The following is a 17368-nucleotide window of genomic DNA, read 5'->3' as shown; positions in this document are numbered from 1 at the left end:
TGGCCTTCTATTTACTGTTGGCATGTTATATGGATGAGTGGCATGTGAGTACGGGTTTCTGGGCTGTTTTCCGGTTATTTCTGAGCACCTGGAGCATATGGAGCACCAGAGAGAATCAAGAAAGTTGCATATGATTCACAGAGAGTGTGAGGAACACCCACATTTCCTTCCGAAAACAAAAATAGATTGAAGTAAACTACTTTGAATGTACTTTTAATGGCGCTACATCCGTTGTTACGATAGACTATAGGTTGAAATTACTTCTAGTCAGCTGTGTAAGGGGAAGTGTGAGATTTCTACTCCACTGGTAGGAGTTGAAATCTGTTTAAGAGATCCAACTGCATCCAACTGGGGAACATTGTCTCAACCAATGGCGTGAGAGTGGGGCGGGACCACTTATATGTCCAAGAAGGAGTGTTTGAAACCTTTTTGAAAACAGTCATTATTTTTGCAGTTCTGTTTGGTGCTGATAATTGTGCAAAAAATACACACTTCACTTTTAAATGTTCGGCTAAAAGCGAGGACTGCGAATTCAAATGTTTGGAAGTTCCATAAATACAGTATATCCACATAGGTTATCATATTTGCCTGTATGTCATGAACTGTTTATAAGTGTTCTGATGTTAATTAAAACCAGGCCACAAGATGCAGTGTGTTACAGTGATTTTACCATGATTATTTGGTGCTGACAGAAAAAAAAAAAAGAAAAAAAAAATCACTGCAATGCACTGCCTCAAGTGGCTTATTGCCTTCATATGGTGGCAACAGGAACATGATAAGAGACCAATGTTCAATAATTAATTTAATATATTATTAATAGAGCTGACAAAATTAACGCGTTAACGAATGTGATTAATTAAAGAAGTTTAACGCGTTAATTTTTCTTCAATGTGATTAATGCATTTACCATTTGTAAGTCGCATTGGATAAAAGCATCTGCTAAATGACAATGTAAATGTACCGTTAATACAGCATAAACCAGCATAAACACTGGTTGGAAGGACGGAGCCTTTGAAATGTGTCCACCCGGAGTCATTACACTGACAGACACACCACAAACACACACTTTTTGTTGTACAAAACAAGCCTAGATGGAACTTGTGACAGAAATCAAGTTTTTTCAGCCCAAGTAAGGAGCATTTTAATTACCACAGAAGCACGTCAAGTCTTAACTGTCATCAAAATGCAGAGTGAGATGTTTTTGTCTGCAAGTGCTTTTCAATGTCAATGTCACATTTATTTATAGAGCACAATTAAAACAACATCTGTTGGCTAATGTGCTGTACATAATATCATAAAATATAATAAAACACAGTACAAATAATACATAACATATAAAAAACAAACAACAGAGGGAATCATTGGTTAAAAGCTATAGGCTGTTCTAATAAAAACAGGAAAGCTATTCCAGAGTTTAGGTGCAGCTACAGCAAACGCACGGTCACCTCTTAGTTTCAGTCTAGTCCTTGGAACTGTTTATAACCTCTGGTTTGAGGAACTCAAAGATCTCCCTGAGTGATACTCGGACAAGAGATCAGAGAGAAAGGATGGTGTTAGACCATTTAAGGATTTATATATGAGGAGAAGCACTTTAAAACCAATTCTGTAACTAACTGACAGCCAGTGTAGCGAGACTAAAATAGGGGTGATACGTTTTCTGACACTACTCAGAAGCCTGGCAGATGCATTCTGCACTGTTTGCAACCGAGAAAGAGATGCTTGACTGATTCCCGTAAAGAGTGAATTGCAATAGTCAAGCCTTGAAGTAATAAATGCATGAATCGCCTTTTCAAAATTCTTAAAAGAAAGAAAAGTCTTCACCTTGGCCAAAGCTCGTAAATGAAAGAAGCTAGATTTGACCACTGAATTGACTTTTTTGTCAAAATTGAGAGCACATCCAAATTTTTCATGCATGATTTAACATGCAGAGACAGAGAGCCGAAATTTAAAAGAGATGTTCTAAGGGCTTTACAGGGCCCAAACACAATGATCTCAGTCTTGCTTTCATTCAAATGTAAAAAAAATTAAAGACATCCAAGCCTTTAAATCAGAGAGGCAGGCCAGGAGAGAGTCTAAACAATTCTTGTTGTGTTTCAAGGGCAGATAGGTTTGGGTGTCATCTGCATAACAATGAAAAGTGATATCATGTGTCTTAAAATTTTACCTAAGGGAAGCATATGAAGGGAGAATAAAATAGGAGCAAGAATAGAGCCTTGGGGAACACCACAGGTAAGTGGGGCAGAACCAGAGGAAAATTCACCAATATTGACTGAGAAGCTTCTATTCTTAAAATAAGATTGAAACCAATTCAGAGCCTTTCCTTAGATACCTACACATTGCTCTAAACAAGAGATAAGAACAGCATGGTCAACAGCACTTAGATCTAACAGCACAAGCACAGCAGAACTACTGGAGACAATAGTTAGCAATACATCATTTAAAACTTTTATAAGTGCTGTCTCGGCAGAGTGGTATTTTCTAAAACCTGACTGAAAGACTTCGAAGGTCTTATTTTCTTCTAGGAAACTGTGTTTTTGCTGAAAAACTGTTTTCTCTAGAATTTTATAAATAAAAGAGAGCTTAGAAACAGGTCTAAAATTAGATAAAACTGTAGGGTCTAGATATGGCCTTTTAAGAAGGGGTTGAACAGATGCATTTTTTAAATAATCAGGTACTGTTCCTGTTTCAAGGCACTTATTGATAATATTTAAAAGACTGGTACCAACCACATCAAAAACTTGTTTTAAAAGATGTGGGGGAATAGCATCACAGGAGGAGCCAGTGGGCTTCAGCTTACTCACAATTTCTTGTAAAGAAGGAAGAGAAATTGATTTAAATTGGCTAAAAACAACAGAGCAAGCGGGGGGACAGAGGGACCATAAGTAGGGGAGATGATATTAAATCTAATGTCACTTATCTTGTCAACAAAGAATTTAAAACTTTCACACATAGCTGAAGACTCAGCCAGAAATACACTGACAGAAGGATTCACAACAGCGTTTATAATATTAAAGAGGGTTCTTGGATTGTGACAGTTATTTTCAATGTGGTCAGAAATGTACTTGGACTTGGCTGATCTCACAGCTCTCTGAAACTGAGATAATGTATCCCTTAGAATTTCATAAGAGACCTGAAGCTTGTCTTTCTACCATTTTCTTTCAGCTCTTCTGCAGGCCTAAGACTCCATGTGGTGTCGTTTAGCCAGGGTTTAGACTTAGATTTATGATATTTGGCCTTTAGAGGAGCCACTGCTTCTAAAATATTAGTGCAGACAGAATTTAACCAACTGAGGTGCTCATCGGCACTCAGGTCGTGACAAGAGAGATCAAAAGATTGAGAAACCTCCTTAAACGCTGTTGAAAAATCATCACTGGTAGTAGATGTAAATAAACAAGACCAAAGCATACAGTAGATTTAGCAGGGTTGTCAGTATGAGATATGTGGGGAACAGTGAACAAGATAGGCTTATGATCGGAAATGCCATAATCACATAATTCAATGTCAGCAATTGATAAGCCATACGATAACACAAGATCAAGTGTATGTCCGTGTACATGAGCGGGGCCTTTCACCAGTTGAGTCAAATTAAAAGATTCAATAAGACTAATAAATTCATTGGCCAGCGAGTTTGACGGACAACACACATGGACGTTAAAATCTCCAAGAATTAGTAGTCTATTAAAATGTGAAATTTTAAATGTGACTTTGCAGACTCCCTAGAAAGTCTGCAAAGTCATTGATGAAATCTTTGTGTGGTTTTGGTGGTCGATATATCACTGCTATCGCCAGCGGCGTGACCATTTCCAGTTCCACCAGTTGGAATTCAAAACTACTATATTCATCAGTCATTAGAGTTCGAAAATTAAAATTGTCTTTAAAAATCAAAGCCAACCTTCCTCCCTGACCTGAACCAGGAAAGCTGCTTCTCGCCTCCTCTTTACACTGGTGCCGAAACCCGGGACATTTAAGTTTGGGTTGAAAATGGATGGAAGTCGTCCCGTAGAGTCCTCCCAGTTGGCGGAGATCCTCCAAGCCCTCGCTGGCCTACATCAGAGCCACCAGCAGACATTGCTTGAGCTCCGACAAGACCAAGATCGCCGGTTTTTCGAGCTCCTGCACGCTCAAGCCGAGGACCGGCAGGCTATCCGGAGCCTCCTCAGCCAGGAGGCGTCCTCAGCCGCGACCCCGGACGCTCCCACGCCGTTACCCCCGCCCGCATTACAGAAATGGGTGCGGCGGACGACCCCGAGGCCTTCCTGGATTTGTTTGAGCGGACCGCCGAGATCTGGGGCTGGCCGCTTGGCCAATGGGCGGCCCGACTGATCCCACTATTGTCCGGGGAAGCCCAGCTCACGGCTCAACAACTGCCAGCGACGAGCCTCCTGGCCTATGGAGATTTAAAGAGAGCCATCTTGCAACGGGTTGGTCGCACTCCGGAGAAAACTCTTCCGGAGCTTGAAGTTGGAGAGCTCCGACCACCCGTTTGCCTTCACCCAGTGGCTCTGTGACGCCTGCCGAAGATGGCTGCTAGCGGGGGACCACGACGTCGATGGAGTTATCGACCAGGTGGTACTGGAGCAATTCACACATCGACTGCCAAAAGGGACGGCGGAGTGGGTCCAGTGCCACCGCCCGGCGTCGTTGGAGGAAGCTGTCCGGCTTGCAGAGGACCACATGGCGGTGATCCCGAGGGTGGAAGAGCCCTCCTACATTTTTTCTCCTCCCTCTGTCTCTTCTCCCTCCCCTCTCTCCTCTCGTTCTGCTCTCTCTCCAGGTCCCGTTCCTGCCCCACGCAGATGAGGAGGACTTCAGCCCCTGAGACCAGTTCCCCGGGTGTGGGAGGCGACACCTACCCCTATCCCAATGTCCCGCCGCTCTCCCCCTCAGGGGGGCGCCCTCCGACGCAAATGCGGGCGTAGCGCCTGGGCCGGCCTGCTGGAGGTGCGGAGACCTGAGCCACTTCGAGATCAGTGCCCTCTGATGGAGCTGGGGATGGTGGTGCGGGTCTCTGACCTCCCACAGGCTGCCCCCGACCGGGCCGGTGCGTACCGGATACCGGTAAATGTCAAGGGGGGTACTCACCAAGCGTTGGTGGACACCGAGTGTAATCAAACCACTATCCACCAACGCCTGGTTCAACCTGAGGCATTGGTCACAACTAAAACGGTGAAGGTGAAATGTGTACACATGTGCCTCACCCATCTGCTGATTTTGGGGACTGATTGGCCTGATTTCAAAGTTTTATTACAGGGAATTTGCACGGATGGGTCCTGTACGAAATTAGGGAGATGTGTGATGTGCGATGCTCTGGCAGGGGAAGCGGAGCCGGGGCCATCCTCGACAGCTCCACGTCATAATGACGAGAGAGGGGGAGAGGCTGCAGCCCCTGAGGGGGATTTCCCTTTGGAGCAGTCACGAGACGAAACCCTCAAACACACCTTTGACCAAGTGAGAGTCATCGATAGTCAACAACTCCAGCCGGACATCACCCTTTCATACCCCTATTTTGCAATTATAAATGAGCGCTTGTATAGAGTGACACAGGACACTCAAACTAAAGAGGATACAACCCAACTTTTGATTCCAAGGAGACGTCGGGAAATGGTATTCCAGGTGGCTCATTATAATCCCATGGCAGGTCATCTAGGAGAAAGGAAAACACTGAACCATCTAATAGCCCATTTCTATTGGCCGGGCATTGGCGGCGATGTCCACAGGCGGTGTGCGGCATGCCGCGAATGCCAACTGGTTAACCCACCGGCCACCCCAAAAGCGCCATTGCGTCCTCTCCCTTTGATCAAGGTCCCCTTTGAGAGAATTGGAATGGACCTCGTCGGGCCATTAGAATGGTCAGCACGCGGACATCACTTTGTATTGGTCCTAGTGGACTATGCAACGCGATATCCAGAAGCCGTGCCTCTTCGCAACATCTCAGCATGCAGTGTTGCGGAGGCACTCTTCAAAATAATCTCCCGGGTGGGGATTCCGAAAGAAATCCTCACCGATCAGGGCACAACATTTATGTCACGGACACTACGCGAACTATATGGGTTGTTAAATATTAAATCGATTCGCACCAGTGTACACCATCCTCAAACGGATGGCCTGGTGGAACGATTTAATAAGACCCTCAAAAACATGATTCATAAGTTCGTACACGACGATGCTAGAAATTGGGATAAATGGCTCAACCCCCTGTTATTTGCAGTACGAGAGGTCCCGCAAGCCTCCACTGGCTTCTCCCCATTCGAGCTGCTGTATGGGCGACGCCCACGCGGCGTGCTTGATGTATTGCGAGAGGCCTGGGAGGAGGGACCTTCAAACAGCAAAAATTCAGTATGTTCTTGATCTTAGAGCAAAACTCCACACTTTGGGACAACTAACACAGGAGAATTTGCTCCAAGCTCAAGAACGACAGCGCCGACTGTATGACAAGGGAAATCAGCTAAGGGAATTTGCACCGGGAGATAAAGTGCTTGTATTGCTTCCCACATCGAGCTCTAAATTACTCGCCAAGTGGCAAGGACCCTTTGAGGTCACACGACGAGTGGGAGATCTCGATTATGAGGTTAAACGAACCGATAGAGGGGACGCACGTCAAATATACCACCTCAATCTCCTGAAATTGTGGAGGGAGGCAGTTCCCGTGACGTTGGCTATGGTAGTTCCCGAGAAGGCGGAGCTCGGACCGGAGATGAGTTCAAAGCATAAACAGTTCACCCCGGTCACTTGCGGAGACCACCTCTCACCGAGTCAACTCGCGGAGGTTGCTAGGCTGCAACAGGAGTTTGCGGATGTGTTCTCCGCTCTACCGGGGCGTACAAACCTCATTCATCACCACATCGAGACCGAGCCGGGGGTCGTGGTATGTAGCCGCCCCTACCGATAACCCGAACACAAGAAGAAAATCGTTCGGGAAGAATTGGATGCAATGCTCGATATGGGGGTAATAGAGGAATCCCACAGTGATTGGTCCAGCCCAGTTGTTTTAGTGCCTAAGAGCGACGGGTCTGTACGATTCTGTGTGGATTATAGAAAAGTCAACGCGGTGTCTAAATTTGATGCATATCCAATGCCTCGCATTGATGAGTTGCTCGATCGGTTGGGCACTGCTCGATTTTACTCGACATTGGATTTGACGAAGGGTTATTGGCAGATCCCCTTGATACCAATTTCCCGTGAGAAAACCGCCTTCTCCACACCGTTTGGATTACACCAATTTGTGACACTTCCGTTCGGTTTGTTTGGGGCCCTGGCTATGTTTCAGCGTCTCATGGACCGAATCCTCAGACCGCATTCAGCCTACGCCGCTGCCTATTTAGCACATGCAGCATCTGAGGGCGGTTCTGAGATCGCTGCGCCGAGCGGGACTCACAGCGAACCCAAAGAAGTGCGTGACTGGACGGGTGGAGGTACGGTATCTGGGGTTCCACTTGGGCCACGGGCAGGTGCGTCCCCAAATTGACAAGACAGCGGCGATTGCGACCTGCCCGAGACCCAAGACCAAAAAGGGGGTGAGACAGTTCATGGGGCTGGCTGGCTATTATAGAAGGTTCGTGCCTAATTATTCGGATGTCACCAGCCCACTGACTGATCTCACTAAAAAGGGAGCTCCAGATCCGGTCCAGTGGACGGAGCAGTGTCAGCGGGCGTTCACGCAAGTTAAAGCTGCACTTTGCGGGGGGCCGCTTTTACATTCACCTGACTTCTCTCTCCCTTTTGTTTTACAGACAGATGCTTCAGACAGGGGGCTGGGGGCCGTACTCTCACAGGTGGTGGAGGGCGAGGAGCGCCCGGTGTTGTACATTAGCCGTAAGCCCTCCTTGAGGGAAACTAAGTACAGCACCGTAGAAAAGGAGTGTCTTGCCATCAAGTGGGCGGTCCTCACTCTCCGATACTACCTGTTGGGGTGGGCCTTCACCCTCTGTTCCGATCACGCCCCACTCCAGTTGCTCCACCGCATGAAAGATACCAATGCCCGGATCACCCGTTGGTATCTGGCTCTTCAGCAGTTTAAGTTCAAGGTGGTCCACAGACTGGGGGCGCAGATGGCTGTCGCCGACTTCCTTTCCAGGAATGGGGGGGGTGGTAGGCAGGCCGGATGCCGCCCCGGTCTGAGTCGGGCGGTGGGGATATGTGGCAGCGGGGGCGTGGTCAAGCATCTCTCCGGAGAGAGAGAAAGCGGTAAGGGCACTTACACCTGAGCTAAATTATGTCTAACACCTGTCTCTAATTTCAGTAAGCACGGGGAGAGCGGATAAATAGAGCCACACCGCAAGTAGAAAGGGGAGAGAGCCTGGGCACCACAGACATGAACAAGAAGCAAGCGTTTTGTTATTACAAATGATGAGAGTTTTATTTTGGTGAAGCGGTGTGTGATTATAGTTCAACTTAGTGAATATTGCAAAGAGAAAAATAAATCCTTACCTGTACGAGGAGAGTTAAAAAACTTACAGTCAGGAGAAGGGGCTCAAATCCCCAGTCGTAAGCCACTGTAAAGAGGAGGCGAGAAGCAGCTTTCCTGGTTCAGGTAAGGAAACCAGGTAAGCCACGTTTCGGTGACAAATAGAAAGTTCAAGCCACGTGAGGCAAATAAGTCATTTAGGATAAAAGTCTTATTAACCACCGATCTGCCATTGATCAAAGCGATCCTGAGACTCACTGAGTCCTCAGTTGGCTGTGATACTCGGCACCGCGTGCAGAAATGGCACACATCCACACCACGGTGGAGGCGAGGTGGGCGATATAAAGAGAGCTGAGCTGTCGAGTCTGGAACAACAGGAATATTACACAAGTGCGAAGGTTCTAGGGAATGCCACCCAATAAAGCGGTTACAGTTAATCTCTTGAGCAAGAGAGCACAAGCTGGGTTGCAGCTGCCAGTTTGGCTGCCAGAATAGCCTTAAGCTTGATGGCAATACCTCCCCATCTTCCAGTGTTTTTCGGCACGTACTCCCTGGTAGAGAGCACGGCAGCCGGCGCAGACATGCAGGTAAAGACGCCAGTAGAGGAGGGGGAGCGTACTTTGAGCCTCCCTGAGCTCGATTTAGTAGTTCATCAGCGGTGAATTTAATGTTCAAAAGTGCTTGCCGGTTGAACACTAAAAGCAGCACAACGCTTTGACTTAAAACACACATAAAACCCATTAAAACAAACAAACTTGAGAACAAACCATGTAGCTGATGGCATGCCACACACAACGTTGCCATCTTGCCAATTAAGCCAATGTTCAAAGCGGCACTTGACGCTGGCGCCCTGATGCAATTCATGAAAGCGGCTTCACGATTGCTGTAACAAAGTGGATAGCCACAGTCTGCTGGGTCATTAATATTGTGGAGGGTGAGAGTATAAAAGAGTGAATGTCCATTGCAATGAATATGCAACCTATGTGGGGACTAGTTCTTTCAATTAGTCAAACTCCCACTTGAAGTTTGGGAAACATTATGTTACTTGAATTGGTGCTATTTTAGTGCATTTCTGTCTTTATATTGTGGAAGGCTTTGTTTGGATAATGTTAATAAAGCATTATATTGTTACATCTTGTTTTGTTTTCTTTCCTAAGATGTTTCCTTTCCTACATGCATTTTGACAGGAAAAGAAATATATTTAGTGTCAAATTTCAACACCTTCAAAATCTGCGATTAATCGCGATTAACTATGAAATTGTATGCAATATAATCGACTGACAGCACTAATTATTAATAACAATCACAATTAACAGTCCCAGCACAAGTAATATAGTTTATTAGCCATACTGTAGTTAAAATAGTAGATATACTGTATATTGGGTGAATTCATGTAGAATTCAAATGATGTGCAGTTACAGATATCCATATATCGACTATTTTGCAATGGCCTAGAATTCTCAGTTATCCATTTTAAACAGTATCTTTAGCTAGTTTGCTCTGTTAAAACACACATAAAACAGGTTTATGTGGAAATACCACCTCTATAGCCTTTAAGAAGGTGATACAGTGTTGAGGTGTGAGATCTCAAAAAGCAACGAATCCTGAGATGTTAAATGAGCTTCAACCCACCACACAGTGCCCTCATAGCACATATGAACTCACCTGTATCAGGATCGGCTGGGATACATAAAACAAAAGGTCCAGGGATACAAAATTAGAAAAAAAAAAAGAGACATCTGCTTTTTTTTTGTTTTGTTTTGTTTTTTTTTTAGGAAGGCTGCCTCTTCACTATCTAACCCAGTTCTGAGCAGGGTTGTCCTAATTAAAGTTACTCTGAATGAAGACTTTAAACTCTGGAAAGCAACAAAAAATCATTCCTGGATGTTCTAACCACTTGCACAAAGCCAAAAATGCAGCACAAACTTACAAAGACAGAGAGGACCAGCTCTGCATGCAGTAATAATAAGTAGCTGTCTAAGGGTATAAATGTTTAATACATTGCTCGTTGTATGGTGGATTGGTCCCCTGGGGAGACTTTTATCTAAGCCCTGAAAATCTTACTGAAGTGTCTCCACTTCTCAATACTTCAGTCATTCACATGACATACAAATAAATAAAAGCCACCAAAATAAGATAATTCTAAAAAAATAAGAAATAAAGACAGCTTTGTCCTAACAAACCACCCTATGTTAGCATTAAATAAAACAAAGTTTAACATTCAAAATCATGATGCGTTAGGTTGAATTGCTCTGTTCCTATTTTTTAAAGGCATGAGACAAGTCTCTTACCTGTTGTGTTTATGAGATTTCTGAACCTGATGAAATGATGTTCCACTGATAAGAGCGAGCTTGTGTTGCTTACCCTCCTCTCAATCCCCTGTTTTCCTTTTATTCAGTCTCTCATTCCTTCTCCTCAACTCTGTCTCTCATATTTACCCCACAATGTTTACATTTCACCCCTGGCTTGTGTTAATACACTGACCTTTTAAGTCTGTGTTCAGTCACTTTGCCAGGCTAGCAGCAGAGTGCTATGTGAACACCACCCTAACTTCATACCAGTTTGGTCAAAACCAGTCAAAAATGTCTGTGCATTTTTGAAATCATGCTGTTTTGTAATATATAGATATATCACCATATTAAAAACCTTCTAGATTAAATTCATTAGTAAACAGTAGAAATGAAAATTCTCAGCATTAAAAAACAAAGTTACACAACCATTTGGCAGTCATCTCTAATCCATTTTCTTGATTTTGTGCATGCACATTGTAAATACTATCAAATTAATTAATAAAATACAATATTACAGTTACTTTAATTTCAGTTTCCCACTTCGAATAAAGGAGGCTTGTGTTTTCCAAACAGAAATCTAATATATGACAGATACATGCAAAATACATCCATGGACATTCTGTATATTATACATTCAGTATACTGTATATTATATACGGTTTTTTACTTATGATGTCACATTTTCAGAAAATAAGTCACATAATTTTGCTTATACTGTCTGCATAACATATTTTAAAATACTTTAAAATGATTATTTTTATGTCACAAAATACTGAAATTTAAAAAAAAATGGCCATAAGAGTGCAATTATCTACATATATCAAATTTTAATATTACAACGGTCATTTTTGAAATATTTTATGAATATAGCACATATATATCGCAATATATCACATATATATATTGAATTTACTATGCAAAAATGTTTGACGTTGGTGAAAAGCATATATATATTTATGTACTATACACTATAAGTCCATTTATACATTTTACATGGATTGTCTGCCTTCAGATTTCTGTATGCAAACATACACTGGCGGCCAAAAGTTTGGAATAATGTACAGACTTTGCTCTTATGGAAAGAAATTGGTACTTTTATTCACCAAAGTGGCATTCAACTGATCACAATGTATAGTCAGGACATTAATAATGGAAAAAATTACTATTACAATTTGAAAAAAATTTTCAGAACTTCTTAAACTACTTCAAAGAGTTCTCATCAAAAAAATCCTCCATGTACAGCAATGACAGCTTTGCAGATCCTTGGCATTCTAGCTGTCAGTTTGTCCAGATACTCAGGTGACATTGCACCCCACGCTTCCTGTAGCACTTACAATAGATGTGGCTGTCTTGTCGGGCATTTCTCACGCAGCTTACAGTCTAGCAGATCAATGGGGTTAAGATCCATAACACTCTTTTCCAATAATCTGTTGTCCAGTGTCTGTTTCTTTGCCCACTCTAACCTTTTCTTTTTGTTTTTCTGTTTCAAAAGTGGCTTTTTCTTTGCAATTCTTCACATAAGGCCTGCACCCCTGAGTCTTCTCTTTACTGTTGTACATGAAACTGGTGTTGAGCGGGTAGAATTTAATGAAGCTTTCAGCTGAGGACATGTGAGGCATCTATTTCTCAAATTAGAGACTCTGATGTACTTATCCTCTTGTTTAGTTGTACATCTGGCCTTCCACATCTCTTTCTGTCCTTGTTAGAGCCAGTTGTCCTTTGTCTTTGAAGACTGTAGTGTACACCTTTGTATGAAATCTTCAGTTTTTTGGCAATTTCAAGCATTGTATAGCCTTCATTCCTCAAAACAATGATTGACTGATGGGTTTCTAGAGAAAGCTGTTTCTTTTTTGCCATTTTTGACCTAATATTGACCTTAAGACATGCCAGTCTATTGCATACTGTTGCAACTCAAAAACAAACACAAAGACAATGTTAAGCTTCATTTAATGAACCAAATAGCTTTCAACTGTGTTTGATATAATGGCAAGTGATTTCTAGTACCAAATTTGCAATTAGCATGATTACTCAAGGATAAGGTGTTGGAGTGATGGCTGCTGGAAATGGGGCCTGTCTAGATTTTATCAAAAATGACTTTTTTCAAATAGTGATGGTGCTGTTTTTTACATCAGTAATGTCCTGACTATACTTTGTGATCAATTGAATGCCACTTTGGTGAATTAAAGTATACATTTCCTTCCAAAACAGCAAAATCTGTGCATTACTCCAAACCTATGGCCACCAGTGTTGTTTAGCGTGAATAAAATAATCCAAAAACAGGTACCCATTGGACACACCTCTCTCGCTGACACTCTCAATCTCCACATCCTCACAGCTGGTGTACTCTGGCGTCGAACCACCCTCCTCCTCTGAGCTGCTGACAGACATCTGCCTCTTATTTCCGCCCCGTTTGCTCTTGTAGGGTCGGGGTGGGGGTGGTCGTAAAGACTCTGACTGGTCGGAGCTGAGCGAATCATTGCGCAGCATGCTCTCAGCTTTTTGTCGCTTCGATTTCCGCAATAGTGCAGCCGAGCCAGGGTCAAGGTGGTTCGGCTGCAACTTCCTTTCCCATTCCTGGGGCTCCCTGAGCTCAGGTGGGCTGGCAGGCATGGCAGGGCCCACCCGGAACCCCGGTGCTGGCGGCTGTGGGGTGTGGTTCGTTTTAGGGGGAGGACCCTGCACGGCAGGCACACCCTGCATCCCTGTACCCCCCGCAGTCCTCTCGGACATGAATGCCTGTTGCTGGCCATCCAGCGAGGCTTGCCGCTCATCTGCCCATCTACGCGCACCTCTATTGTCCTGCCCGATCTCCCCTGTTTCCCTTGGCTTAGGGTGCATACTACGTCCATCAGGCTCCGCCGGCCGAAGATTGACCGGGTGATGTGGAGCACTTGGGTCACTCTTGCACTGCTCCAAGGGTGGTCTCTGTCCCCCTTCGTTCCTCCTGGGCGCAGCCCTTCCCCTCTCCCGCTCAGAATCATTGTGCTCCTGAGAGCGAGCCTTAACCATTCTTCGACTTTCTCTCCGATTTTCTCCAGCCGCCCGCTCTTCGGAACCCTGGGATTGGACTCTGGACAGACCTCGCCGCCTCTCACTTCTTGGTCCAGTCTTTTCATTTTGATCAGAGGCTGCTGGTGGCTTTTTTCTAGAGATCAAAAGACCACAGAGCTTACCAAAGAGATTCTGAGCCTAGCCAGACAGTCTTACAAATATATTCTCATAAAATGAGAACAGTCCTAAATAAACATTAACTTCAACCAGCATTAAGATTGACTATAGGCCTACTTTCAAGCCATGCTCCTTGGCCTTTTATCCAACAAGAAATTATATTGTTTATACATGTAAATACACACTACCAGTCAAACTTTTGAACACACCTTCTAATTCTTTAACTTTCACTTTATAACTATTTACCACATTTTAGAATAATAGTAAAGTCATTAAAACTATAAAAATTTAAATAAAATAACACAGATAAAAATAAAAGAAATTATGTGGTGACCCCAAATATGTGCATTCTCTTAACAAAATTCATGAGGCGCCACCAGGGATATATAGATTCAATTTATATTTGTATACAAAACTAATTTGTGTCTATAACTATTATGTGTCTATAACTACTGTGTACTTAAGCATTTAATAAAATGTACATATTATGTGCATATGTGTTGTTGCATTGTAATTACATTTAAAGTATGCGTACTACTATGTACTTAAGCATTTGATAAAATGTACATATTATGTACATACGTGTTGTTGCATTGTAATTACATTTAAAGTTCCTGCATTTAATGACATCTGTAGTTACACTGATAACCTTAACCCGTAATCCCAACACTTTCCCTAAACCCTAACCCTCATCTAAACCCTAAACCTAGCCATACCTCAAACTCAGTAGCATCAAATGTGAATCTTGTGGGAATTTTGAAGAACAACATTGTAGTTACACAGTAAATACTTTGTATTGTATGTATTTTATTTTAGTACATTGTAGTTAAATACACTTAATATAAAGTCTGACACCAATTTCAAACATTCAGGCATAAACATTTAGGTCAAAAGGTTTTTATGATCATGAGAAAATAAATTCAGTCGAGTGTATCCAAACTTTTGACTGATAGTGTATAAGTGTGTCATCAAAGTCTTTCAGGCAATTAATCGCAGACTTTTCCTTACAACACAACTCACAACTGAAATTGCGCAAAATTCACTATTTTTAAGTGTTTGATGACTTATTTGTTTTATGAAACTGCCTGACATAACCTTCAAAAATCAATATAAAAAAAAAAAAAACAACCGTTACTATAATATTATGGATGCTATAATGAGTGATTTACCTATCTTGTGGAGGCTCACTGCATGATCGCGATGATGCCGTATCAGCTGGCCCGGTAGAGGGGCCTTTGCTGTGGTCAGTTGGGGCAGGTGGCTGGGTGTTATGGGCAGTGGAAACGGAGGAGCCGAGAGGATTCTGAGACCTAGAGTGCGCCTTCTTCTCCTCAAAAGGGTCTCCACACATGGCTGGTTCACTCACGGCTGACCCCAGCTCTGCAGACTTGGGCCCTTGGCTGGGAAACCATTCTCCTGATTTAGTTAGCATATCCTGCTGCCTACGGCACTGGTTACATACCCACATTACCTGCCCGGAAATGGGAGAAACATTATAATTCAAATACACATAACATATACACATTTCAAATACACAATACACAAGTCTCACTAATATGTAAAAGTAATGTGTACAATTTCGGTGCTACTAGTGGCTCTAAAGCGTATTGCAAAAATATAATGATTGATGTTGGAAAGCCAACAATAAAAGCACAATCAAAATATTTTAGTGAAAGGAATATTACAATGCATTAACCAAAACGAAATTGTAACATCCAAGTATATAACTCTTTACATCAATAATGATAATTTCAATGGCTTTGAAAAGTGAAAAGGGATATCCCTTAAAGGGATAGTTCACCCAAAAATGAAAATTCTCTCATCATTTACTCACTCTCATGCCATCCCAGATGTGTATGACTTTCTTTTTTCTGCTGAACAAAAATAAAAGATTTTTAGAAGAAGATATCAGCTCTGTAGGTCCATACAATACAAGTGAATGGTGGCCAGAACTCCAAAAGCTCCAAAAAGGAAATAAAGTCAGTATAAAAGTAATCCACAAGATTCCAGTGGTTTAATCAATGTCTTCTGAAGTGATCTAGTTGGTTTTGGGTGAGAACAGACTAAACTGTAACTTATTTTTCTCTTTACATCTTGTCATTGCAATCTCTAGGCAGGATCATGATTTCAAGCTCGGTTACACTTCTTTTACTTTCAGTTTCTTTTTAAATAAAGTAACGCATTGCTTTTGTACACATCTACTGTCCCTGTATTGTGAGAAATCAGGAGTAAAAGTGTGCAAACTTCGGGAAGGAGACATAGTGCATGATGGGCATTGTAGTTCTACAGTGTGTGAGGCCAGAGACTATTTAGCAGAGATGAGTCACTTCTATTTAAATTAATGGGAGAAATTGGAATGCCCAACCAGCATTCAATGGATGTAGAAAGGAAGTCCCATCTTGCAGGTAAAAGAGCCAATCACCTTTTAGATACAGATATTGCCTGTCAATCAATTGCATGTGCATTTCGTTTTAGAGTAATATGAGGTCAACATTGGGTTGAGTGAAATGCGGTTGATTCGTGTGTTAATACACACTGCATTAAAAAACAGCAAATATGTTTAGGCAGAGGGATTATAAGACTAGTCTTCCACTGGACACGACATGATACACAGGGTGAAATACTCGCTCTATTCACTGACTTACACAGCCGAACTGCTCCGTGTTAGAGCTCCCTGTAACTGGGAGAATGGGATGAGAAAAGACTGGATCAGTGACTCCGAGCAACGTTCTACATCGATTGTGTATGCAGAGAAAATGTCTTAGTTTCTAAAAATATTCTACATTTTTGTTTTATAATAAAGAAGTAGTTTGAATCATGAAACAAACCATTTTTATGACATTTTGGAAGCATTAAAAACGATTCCATTCAAGTTGTATCAACATGCACCTTTGAAATTGTGGCATCTGTACACACTGTGGATCAATTCAAAACAAGCGTGCACTGAGATGACTTAAGTAAAAAAAGATTCATTTATTCAACAGACTTATTCCTTGAACATGTTAGGCTGGCATTCCCCATTGAATTTTATCCTGACTTGTGAAATACATCTTAATTTGACTCACCACATATGCATATGTTGACATACAGGTGCATCTCAATAAATTAGAATGTCGTGGAAAAGTTCATTTATTTCAGTAATTCAACTCAAATTGTGAAACTCGTGTATTAAATAAATTCAATGCACACAGACTGAAGTAGTTTAAGTCTTTGGTTCTTTTAATTGTGATGATTTTGGCTCACATTTAACAAAAACCCACCAATTCACTATCTCAAAAAATTAGAATATGGTGACATGCCAATCAGCTAATCAACTCAAAACACCTGCAAAGGTTTCCTGAGCCTTCAAAATGGTCTCTCAGTTTGGTTCACTAGGCTACACAATCATGGGGAAGACTGCTGATCTGACAGTTGTCCAGAAGACAATCATTGACACCCTTCACAAGGAGGGTAAGCCACAAACATTCATTGCCAAAGAAGCTGGATGTTCACAGAGTGCTGTATC

At 42.5% G+C, this 17368-nt stretch overlaps 1 protein-coding gene across 8 annotated transcripts in view; it reads right to left on the bottom strand.

Moving 5' to 3' along the window:
* Positions 1–17368, bottom strand: part of LOC127411777 (regulating synaptic membrane exocytosis protein 1-like) — a 168915-nt gene that overhangs the window by 59533 nt on the left and 92014 nt on the right. For all 8 annotated transcript variants that reach the window (XM_051647522.1, XM_051647524.1, XM_051647527.1 and 5 more), the window contains 2 exons: positions 15033–15334; positions 12993–13840 (listed from right to left, as the gene is read on the bottom strand). In XM_051647522.1, coding sequence (XP_051503482.1) covers positions 12993–13840; positions 15033–15334 — 1150 coding nt within the window. The remainder of the gene's footprint in view (positions 1–12992; positions 13841–15032; positions 15335–17368) is intronic.

The sequence above is a fragment of the Myxocyprinus asiaticus genome, chromosome 21 (assembly GCF_019703515.2).
Source record: "Myxocyprinus asiaticus isolate MX2 ecotype Aquarium Trade chromosome 21, UBuf_Myxa_2, whole genome shotgun sequence".
Lineage (NCBI taxonomy): Eukaryota > Metazoa > Chordata > Actinopteri > Cypriniformes > Catostomidae > Myxocyprinus > Myxocyprinus asiaticus.
The sequence above is the reverse complement of the archived record's forward strand: the minus strand, read 5'-3'. Positions and strand labels throughout refer to the sequence as shown.